This window comes from Tamandua tetradactyla, chromosome 5 (assembly GCF_023851605.1).
Source record: "Tamandua tetradactyla isolate mTamTet1 chromosome 5, mTamTet1.pri, whole genome shotgun sequence".
Taxonomy (NCBI): domain Eukaryota; kingdom Metazoa; phylum Chordata; class Mammalia; order Pilosa; family Myrmecophagidae; genus Tamandua; species Tamandua tetradactyla.
Genome location: NC_135331.1, coordinates 147,029,230 through 147,040,360, shown reverse-complemented (window position 1 = coordinate 147,040,360; position 11,131 = coordinate 147,029,230). Strand labels below are relative to the sequence as shown.

Here is an 11,131-nt window from a genome sequence, read left to right as displayed (position 1 = left end):
ATAAAAAAAAATTAAAAAAAAAAAAGAGGGATGGGGTCAAACCAAATGATACAGAATCTCAGCACTACAAAACCATAGTTAATTACTACAGTTTTTTTTATCTACAAAGCAATCCTCCAAATCAAGGCTCCCTTTCAAATACAATAGGAGAAAGAGCAATGGAAAAAGGCACTTCCTAGAGTTTACAGTCTAGATTAGAACTCTTTAGTCCTATGAGTCTGGAAAGGGAGTAAAAAAAGTAATGCTCAAGCTAGTCAATCCTCACCTGCTTTCCCCAAACCTTTAAACAAAAGGCTTTTGTGCAGCACTGACTTTATCTGTGAGGACAGCTGCAGCAGAGGTCTGGTTCACTGCCCAGTACCAGGCTGCCAGAGATCAGGCAATGACATGAGGGTTTCTCTAATGAATCCATTAATGGCCAATCAGCCATACCCCAGCAATACAAACCAATTCAAAGCATCACCCATCTCCCCTGGAGGTTTTACCCTTTTTTGTTTTAATTATGATCTATAACACACTAAAAGAAACATTTTATTCAAAATTAACAGAACTTTACATGGTTTTATTATACATTACTGTTATAGAGAGCAGACTTTATGCAAAAATTTTATACAGGTAAAAAAACATTGGCTAGACAAAGCCATTTATGTGTACACAACACACATACACAAGGTATTTTATACATCATTATAATTACACATATTTACAAATATACTATTTAAATTATTTTACAATGTACCAAAATGAGGAGAGGCAGTTAGAAAAGCAAATAAAAATGGGAGAAAACCTGAACCAAATAGTCATCAGGTTTAAAATGCTACAAAATTATCTTTAAAAATTTAGAAAAGAAAATCATTTGTAGTATCAAAACTAAGCTTTCGATACTATATTGTTGTTCTTTCCATTTTGAAAATCAGTACTAACATGTTCAAAAATAAGTATCTTGACCAATAGCAGGTAAGCAAAAATACTGATGACTGGAAGAAGCTGAATAAATTGATTTGAGATTAGAGTCAGTAATTAATAACAAATGCAGAATATCATTTAGTAATCAAAATGTGATTTTAAAAAACCCTCTAATTCCCCATTTAAAACATGAGGATTCCAAGCTTCTCTGTAGCATGCAAAATCAATTAAGACTCCAAGGAATTCAGCAACTTATCTGTAATATAAGAAAATGCTAAAGTTATTATTCTATTTTTCTGATATGACAACTTCACAAAATGTTGATTTTTCAACAAGTCCCACATGGACAATAATCAATGATAAAAAAACTAGTTATCACAGAATCAGTCTGACATTATACCCTGATTTCAATAAGAATTTAATGAACTATAGTACTTGGGGGAAAAAAATCAGATAAGCTAGAGGTGAAATGACGCACGTGTGCTAATATGCAAGCAAATAAAATCTCAAGTATTAAATCTATTTAAACATTGCATATTTGTAATGGAATTTGGCAATTTCAAACTAACAAGCATCATTTCCAGGTACAAGTTAAGTCTCTCACAAATTTGCATTCTCTTCACAAAAGAATGGTAATCATATTTTAAGATAAAATTCAAGTAAAACAAAAAACTGCATTTAATTTCTTTTAGGAAAAGAAAACTTTAAAGTACAGAGAATCTAAAAATAATCAGGCCATTTTTTGCCTTAAGGTATTTTTTAAAAGTTTCTTTAGAAGAAGTTTCCTCTCTAAATTCCCCATTATTCAATCTTACATTTCTGAATTATATAAATAGAAATTTAAATTCACAGTAAACTATTTAACATCTTTTGAAGATCTCATTAGCAAACCAGTTGCTTTAAGAGGATTCAAAAACTAACATAATTTAAAGACAATAATTCAAGTTGGGTCAAGATACAGGGATTTAGAATTCAAAAATATTCAAAACCCTTCATACTGAGAACTATGCCCAAATACGGTTTCTACTCAGATTTAGTTAAATTCAGATTTAATTTGAAAATGGGTGTATTTTGTTCAAAAAATTATGACTATAAATCCACTGAAAATACAGGAATAAGTTAAGTATTTCTTTGCAATTTTACTTAAATAAAAATAAAAAATACTTAAGCGATTGCTTATTTCTTTCAGGAAAATCCTGCCAATAATGTAAGTATTATTGCTTCAATAAAACTGTACAAGAATGGCTAAAGAAACCGAGGAATAATGTCTGTAATTAATAATTTAACATTAATAATTTAACATGGTAAGTCATATCTATTCAGATGACAATGGACTTCATATTTATGAATAAATGTTTTGTATTTGACAATTTTAAAGTATTTTACCACATATTTAAAAATGTGAGACCAATGACTGCACAAACTTCATTGGGTATGAAATGCATTGCTACTATTCAGAATGTTTAATTTTGTTTCATCTACAAAAATTATTTGAAACATCAAATGGATTTCCCCCCACCTTAGACTCATCAGCAATCAAAACGTTGAGGAGAGCTGCCATGCTAATCTGAACTGCAGCAGGTGTCACTCTTAGCATGTCCCTGGGGATGTGGTGGCCTTAGATGCCTGCACAAGCAGCCATCCTCCAACCTGTGACTGAAGCAGGAACTCAACTGATGTCTTTCACCCACTACTCACATCTTCAATGATTAACAGGCCATTCTCTGCACAGTTATAGTGTCAAACATTTACTTTACTAGTGTCCTGTAGTGTAACCATTAACTACCTGCATTTTGACTTTTCAAATAGCTTCATTAACTGCTGGAATCTTTCTGAGACCTGAAAAATTAAAAATGAGTGTTAATCATCTATGCTTCAGTAATATTTTTTCATCTTTAGTGAAAACTTTCACAAAACATCTGAAGACAGCGAAAGTTATCTTCACTAATAAAGAGATAGTTTATTTTCTTAAAAATTAGTTCCTTTTCACCCTAAATGTGTGGTGGCTAATTTAACTTTTCAACATCAAACCTTCTGAAACAAGTCAAGCAAACATTACAGAATTACCTGAAATTCATTACGATAACAAAAAAAAAAACTTTCCAGTCAACTTTTTACATACCTATAATTTAATCAAAAAGTTTAATAGTCCTATATTCAGTGCCACACTTTCTAAAAACATTGTTGATGAATATGTGCAAATTATTGAAATTTTAAAATTATATAATTTATATCTAAGTATTTAGAGTAGCAAGATCTATGAGTCCAAAGAGATGAAAAAATTAGTTACCTGATTTGGATTTTTATTCAATTTGGCAGCTAAATAAGAAAATGTTTTCACTGATGGCCCTTTTTTCTGACACTCCAACAAAATTTCCCGGTCATCATTCCTGAGGGAAAGAAAATGCTTTTTACATTAGAGTAGAAAGGTAACAAAAATTCCTCTGCTTTAAGGTCCACCAATATGGATGACACTTTTATTAAAACTCAGAGAAAAAGTATATAACCCAGGTGGTGCAATGGCGGCTCAGTGGCAGAATTATCGTCTGTCATGCCGGAGACAAGGGTTCAATTCCCACTGTCTGCCCATGTAGGAAAAAAAAAGTATATAAATCTAAATATCAATAAAGATTATCTCTGAGAAATAAGATTATGATGATTTTAATCTTTGCGCTCATCTATAGATCCCAAATTTTCTACAATAAATGTATTAATTTATTTTTCTATCAACAAAATTTAAATTTTGGAAAACAAAATTTTACCTTTAATGTATACAGTACTTTAAAAACTAGGGCCCATCTTCCAGTTAACCCAGATGGCATACGATGTTTCAGGGTGCCATTCCCCCACAGAATCTTTAAACAACTAGTAAAAACTTGCAAAGCCATCTTCCTCAAAATTACAGAAAACAGTTAAAGGGTTTCAGTAACTGGAGGAGTGCCAAATCAAGAAAACATAACTTCTAGAAATGGTAGGAGAGGCTTCTCGCCTCTCACCTCTCTATAGCAGCCTAAAGATAGCTAAAGCAGTGTAAGAATTAAGTAAATAATTAACCTATTTCATATGAGGGTAGACTCTGAAGGAAGCATTAGCCAAGGTAGAGCCAATTTGCAAAGACCATGAAAGGTGTTTTCTCTTTTTCTTATTTTTTGAAGGTGTTTTTTTGCACTGGTTTGGTTTTTGTGAGTTCCTGGAACTCAAGGACATCTTTTGGGATAACAGTGGATGGATAAAAACCTAAAGATCTGAAAGCAGGGACCAAAAATCTCAGGGTTAACACATTAAAATACTAAAATGTACAGTGTGCAACAGAAGATTACAAGACCAAAAAAAAAAAAAAAGGAAACAGGAAATGATGGCCCATCTAAAGGAACAAGATAAAAATTCAAAAACCATCAATGAAGAAAACCAGTTGCTTTTGGACATACCAGGCAAAGACTTAAAATGACCTTCAATATGCTCAAGAAGATAAGGAAAGAACTAAAGCATAACAAGAAAATGATGAGTCAATAATGTGTACATCTCAATAAAGAGGAAGAAATATGTGGATCTCAATAAACAGGAAGAAATTTTTAAAAAAGGAATCAAAGAGAAATACTGGAGACCATAAAAACAGAAATGAGAAATTCTCTAGGAAGTTTCAACAGCAGATGGGAGTTGGCACGAGTCAGTGAACTTGAAGACAAGATCATTTTAAATGTTCATTTTATTTCTTTTTCTGTTGTCTTTTTATTTCTTTTTCTGAATTGATGCAAATGTTCTAAGAAACGATGAATATGCAACTATGTGATGATATTGAGAATTACTGATTATATATGTGAAACAGAATGATATGTTACTGTTTTTGTTTGTTCTTAATTTTTTAAATAAATAAATAAATTTAAAAACAAAACAAAACATAAACCAGGACCCCAAGGTGATCACTTAAGCAAAAGTACCAGAAATGCAATAGATTTCTGATCATCAAATCCTAAAATCTTTGCTTTTTCTACTGGCCTGAACCAATTTCTTTTATCAAAATCTGAGTTTTATTCAGCTGTCTGAAATTACCTAAAAAGGGGCTTAGAGTATTGCAGAATCAAAAAAATAATCACTAGTTTTACAAAATTTAGCCTCTATGCATTCTAGTCAAGGATAGATGTCACGAACCCTAGTCCAATGACTCACAACTGTGGTTACCGTTATGTCTGTAGTGTTTAGAAACTGCCGTTTCTTAAGAAGTTCACAAACAGTGAAAAGTAGAACCTGTTTGTGAAATGGTTTGGAAAGTTTTAATTTGGGGGAAAACTCAAATTGTAAGCACTCCAACATTTGGCCCTGTTGCAGCACCTATCTTTCTCCTTTATATAATGTGCTTATACAAGTTCCTTCCATATGAAAGAAGTGTTTTTAATTGAAAAGCTCTGACAGTGGTACTAAACACACCCCTAGTAATAGCCATTCCTGTGGTCTCTTCCATGGCACAGCTGGAATGTATCCTGGGAATGTATCTTCTATTAAGTTTGACCATTTTTAAGTCATCACGTCCCTTATTCATCAGCGTTAAAACCATGATAACATGACAGAACAGATTTCTAGTCCTTCCAAATATCCAGTAATTTAAATGTCTCACAAGGAGAATCTTACCTTGTCCATGAAACTATAATTTCTCCTTTCTTTTTTATAATATTCTTTGCAGAAAGACTCGCAGAAGTGGCAGGTGCAGCTGATGGAGCTTTACTCCCTGGACTTGTCTTTAATGATGAGGGATCATTAGTCACTGCAGTAATCCTTTTATTATTGGGTTTCTTTTGGAGAATGTCACCATTCTCACTAGAATCTTCCATAGTATTTTTGGTCTTTTCCCTGCTGGTTAAATCTGTTTCCCTTTTTTGTTTTTTCTGAGAAGAATTATTTAGATCAGAAAGATTCTTTCTCTTTTTGTGATTATTATCCAAAGCACCAGGCAACTCTGAACAATCAGAATTTGATGCCAGTTCTGACTTTAAATCATCCTTTTTTGCTTCACATGGACTGGAAGATTCTGTGGTCAAATCAATATAGGAATTTGCAACAACAGATTCCAAAGATCTATTTCGTACATGTCCCTTTTCTTCCTTACAGTTTTCTTCATCAATATGTATCACCTGACACCCCAGAGTTTCAACAGCTAGGGGATGGTTACCTTCATCCTTACTCTCACTTGAAGCATCTTGTGTCAAATCAATAAAAACATCCACAGTATCAGGCTGCAAAGAATCGTCTAATACTTGAGAGTCTTGACCCTGGTTCCCTCCAGAACATCCTAACTGATCAATATTTAGAACGGTTACTTCTATCAACTCCCCCAAGTTTTTGGTCTCAGTGACCAGATTCTTTGTTAGGTCTATGTATGTGCTTGGAAGATGATCCTCAACAGACTGTGGAATTTGTTCCACTGGAGGCAATTCTTCAATGCTTTCAGATACTTTTGGTTCCCATACTTGATGCAACTTGAAACATTCATCAGTCACTTCATCACTACTACCTGCTTTACCTGAGGCATCTTTAAGAAATTCATAGATATCAGGAACCTGTGTTTGTACCATAGAGTTCTGTTCTTCATCAGTCAATTTACTGCCATCAACGTTTTTTATGGAATTACCCAATTCATCCACAGTTTTAAAATCTGAGTTCTGACATAAAACATACTCTTCCTCTGCTGTTTCATCAACTTCATTTCCTATTCTGGGCAAAGATGCCAGTGATTCATCAGGCCCTATACTCTGTTTAAGACTAGGAGAGGTAGATGGTGCAGCACGCCTTATTTTCACAATGAAATGATCATTGGACTTTTCCATTATGACTGCATGCATGGGTAGATTAGGGTGGTACTGAAAGCCTGGAGCAACAGACCGGCTTGTCCATGATGAGGAACAGCTTGATTTACTACTTGAATTATCAGACTCCAGAGCTAAATGAATATCTTGCTCAGATGCATCCTCTTCCTCAAGTAAGGCATCTTCACTAAAATGGGCACTAATAACTTCTTCTGGAGTTGAACTGGACAAAATCTCAGGTTTTAAGAAACTGAGATGACCATCTGACTTGAGAGGTGATGGTACTGTTAAAGAGACAGCTAGATCTTCAAGAAGTATGGAAGAAATGCAGGGTTTATTCTTTTCTAAACTACATACATTATCTTTACTTAAAGCTATGTTAGTGGACACTTCAAACATACAACTTTCATCTAACACATCAGGATGAACTGGCAACGAAAGCCCTGAAGAAAGAGATGGACCTTTCTCAGATGATAATAATGACCAATTATCATCACTAATTATTTTAGGACTTGGGGAAGCCACCCCTGAAACCAGCTCTTCTGTTGTACAAGGTGGTATAGATTCACACTTAAGACTCTCTAGAAGCTGTTTTTCAGGAGTCTTCAACTCCCAATCACTTTTTTCATGACAGTTAACACTGTTGTCTAAAAGATCAGAACCCTGCAACAAGCTTTTAAATATTTCACCCATCTGTGCATCACTCACTAAATTAAAAGTAAGGCTAGAAGCTTGCTGTTCAGTAAGAATTTCAAAACTACGTTCTGGCTTCAAAGCTGTATGCTGGGATGCCTGTGCATCTTCTACAATGCCACCTTCAGTTTTTCCTGGCTTTGGGGTGCCTAGACAGTTTAGTGCCAAGGAGTGCTCTTTCGATGGAGAGTTCTTTACATTATCAAAGCAGGTGTTAAAACCTGTTTTAATGTCATGCTTTACTGTACTCATATTGGAATTACTTTGGTCTTGATGTTTCTCTTCAAACCTTTTGCACTCTAGTAAAGACTTCAAATGAACTGAGTCTTCTGATTTTGAAGATTTTACTTTGAGCATTTCTTTGTCAGAGGTCTCTACATTTCCCTTCTGACAATTTGAATACTGAGCTTTCTTTTTAGCTGTTTTTTCAAGTTTTCCCTCATCGCTATCACTTCCAAAGCTTATGGAGTCACAAAACTTTACTAAAGTTTTCTTAAGCTTTGCAAACAAGTAATCAAGTTGATCATCTACAAATTTCCACAATTTTTTTTTCATATCTGGGAGTTGCTGTTGAAATAAACGATCAACAATGCCATTCTTTTTAACTTGTTTAAGTTTGGATTCTATAATATCACAGATATTCTTCTGTAAAGTGGCCACTGACTTAGAGATTTTTGATAAGTCAAGCTGTTTAATTAGTGATGTAAAACTCAAAATTGCTGACTCAATAATTCTATGAAACTGTATTAATGAGAATTTTACCTTGAATTTCATATAAGTTTTCCTTACATGCTTTCTTATCATTCGTAACATATGCATAACATCTCGCACAGAAGATGGTACAGCAATAATTTGAACTATTTTCTCCAGACTGGAAGTACTCAATGTTTTATCTTTCTTCCCTGTTTTTGAAGGCCTATTAGATTCATTTGGTGTTTTATTCCATTTGCCATTGGTCTGATGGATTTTTACAGAAGATGGTTTCTTATTGTCTCTATTCAAATGCATAGTATTTTTCCCACTTCCTGGGCTAGTTTTCATTTTCTGTGCTTCGGCTTCAGCAGATGCTATAGGTTTGACACTTTTTTCAAAACTTTTTTGTGGTTTAGATTTTTCACTGTCACTTATAATTTCTCCTTCTTCTAATTCATCTGAAGATGAACTGATACAGGAGCCTGCTTCTGTACATCTGCCAGGTTTGAGAACTGGCTTTTGATTTTCTTTATTTAGATCATCAGACAGACTCTTGAAGGTAGAATGAGCTGAATTTGGTGGAAACACATCTATGGAAGAGAAAAGTATATTAAAACGTATATTAAATGAACATGAAGTCCTAGTCATTTAGGATTTCAATCCTAAATATAGCAAAAAATTAAGCTCTGAGGTAATTTAATATCTTAATAGCTTTACTTTTTTAGCAGAATATCAATGCCTACTACTTAGTTCCTGTCGTTGGTCTTTATTGATCTTAAAATATGCTCAGAACACCTCTGATAACAGTCATAGTTTGGTTGTTTGCATAACCACCAACTGTGAGAGTAGTTTACTTCATGTTAGCAGTATCACTTAACTCTATGCCTCGGTTTCATGAAGGCTTTTGTATAAAAATGAAAAATTACCTAAATTTAGAGATTAAAGGCTCAATGTACATATATGGTTAACAACAGGCTCTGAGTAATATGTTAATGAACTGTTACCAATAAAGAAGAAAAGGGAGGAATACAAGCTGGATGATTAGGAGAGATTGGGCTTACTTCTCTCCCAGAAAAGTAAGTAGGAGACAGGCAGAAATAGTCCAGAACAACAGTTCTGGAACTCTGGAGATCGGGGGAAGAGCTGTACAATAAATACACAGAAGAGTGCAGGATGAAAAGACAGAGAAGCTGCGGTCAGAGATTGTGAGTAACTTCCTCAGTTGAGGCTGCTGGTGTTCATTTCCCACTCTTGGGAAAGAAAGCTTCCTGGTGTCCAATTCTTGGTGGGCAGGCTGCTGCAGACTAAGAGGCCTGCAAAGATCTACTTTCCCACAAACAGGGCAGGACATGGTCTAGCACATTTCCAGCTTTTGGATGGCAAATCTGTACTGTTGGGACCAGCAGTTTCAACATGCCTGGCCCAGTGCTGCTATGCCATTGTCTGGATCCCAACAGGAGCTAAGTAGAGCCTTCTTCATAAGGTTTCCTCAAAGAGACTGCAAAAGAGAGCCATCAGCTGGCCGGTGAGAAAAGGGCACCTCTGGGAAGACATCTAAAAGGTTTTTGGGCAGAGGACCATTAAGTTAGGCAGACGAAGAAAGCGCACCCCTGGGGAACAGAATTAAAGGCTTTATGGTATCTTTACTTGATGCTTTTACCAGGGCGCTGTGGAACTGGTGTGCATCCTTCCACAGATCCATGGCCCAATCCTGGTTGGGTAATACTGACACCTGAAAACAGACCATTCAACGAAAATAGCCAATCAACAACAAAATATTTGACAAGAGACAACATCCAGCTTTCAGATTAAACTCGCCAAGATAATCTGATTATCCAGATGTAAGCAAAAAATTCCAAAGCCATAAGAAGCAGCAGGAAGATATAGCACAGAAATGCAAATAAAAAAACTGGGGGTCAAAGCAAGCAAAAGGAAAGAAATAACAAAGATTAGAGCAGAAATAAATGAAATTGGGAACATGAATTGAGAACAATAGAGAAAATCAATAAGACCAGAAGTTGGTTCTATGAGAAAATCAGTAAGACTGATGGGCCCTTAGCAAGATTGACAAAAAGAAGAAGAGAGAGGACGCAAATAAATAAGATCAGAAATGGAAGAGGAGACATAACCACCGACCCCACAGAAATAACGGAGGTAATAACAGGATACCATGAACAACTTTATGCCAATAAATACAACAATGTAGATGAAATGGACAACTTCCTAGTAAGGCATGAACAACCAACTTTGACTCAAGATAAAACAGATGACCTCAACAAACCAATCACAAGTAAAGAAACTGAATCAGTCATTAAATTAAAAAGCTTCCCAAAAAGAAAAAGCCAAGACAGACAGCTTCACATGTGAATTCTACCAACCATTCCAGAAAGAATTAGTACCAATCCTGCTGAAACTCTTCAAAAAAACTGAAGTGGAGGGAAAGCTACCTAATTCATTCTATGAAGCCAACATCACCCTCATACCAAAACCAGGCAAAGATATTACAAAAAAAGAAAACTACAGACCAATCTCTCTAATGAACATAGATGCAAACATCGTCAACAAAATTCTAACAAATCGAATCCAGCAACACATTAAAAGCATTATACATCATGACCAAGTAGGATTCATCCCAGGTATGCAAGGATGGTTCAACATAAGAAAATCAATTAATGTAATACACCATATCAACAAATCAAAGCAGAAAAATCACATGATCATCTCAATTGACGCAGAGAAGGCATCTGACAAGATTCAACATCCTTTCCTGTTGAAAACACTTCAAAAGATAGGAATACAAGGGAACTTCCTTAAAATGATAGAGGGAATATATGAAAAACCCACAGATAATATCATCCTCAATGGGGAAAAATTGAAAACTTTCCCCCTAAGATCAGGAACAAAACAAGGATGTCCATTATCACCACTGTTATTCAACATCGTGTTGGAGGTTCTAGCCAGAGCAATTAGACAAGAAAAAGAAATACAAGTCATCAGAATTGGAAAGGAAGAAGCAAAACTATCACTGTTTGCAGACGATA

The 11,131-nt window shown here is 34.9% G+C and overlaps 1 protein-coding gene across 3 annotated transcripts in view; it reads right to left on the bottom strand.

Moving 5' to 3' along the window:
* Positions 1-415: 415 nt before the first annotated feature.
* CASP8AP2 (caspase 8 associated protein 2) overlaps positions 416-11,131 on the bottom strand; it is a 93,260-nt gene continuing 82,544 nt past the window's right edge. For 2 of the 3 annotated variants that reach the window (XM_077162416.1, XM_077162418.1), the window contains 4 exons: positions 5,533-8,680; positions 3,197-3,296; positions 2,693-2,745; positions 417-1,162 (listed from right to left, as the gene is read on the bottom strand). In XM_077162416.1, the coding sequence (XP_077018531.1) occupies positions 1,159-1,162; positions 2,693-2,745; positions 3,197-3,296; positions 5,533-8,680 (3,305 nt within the window). In that variant the 3' untranslated portion in view covers positions 417-1,158. Of the gene's footprint in view, positions 1,163-2,425; positions 2,746-3,196; positions 3,297-5,532; positions 8,681-11,131 lie in introns of all 3 variants that reach the window. The other variant, XM_077162417.1, reaches the window with a different exon arrangement.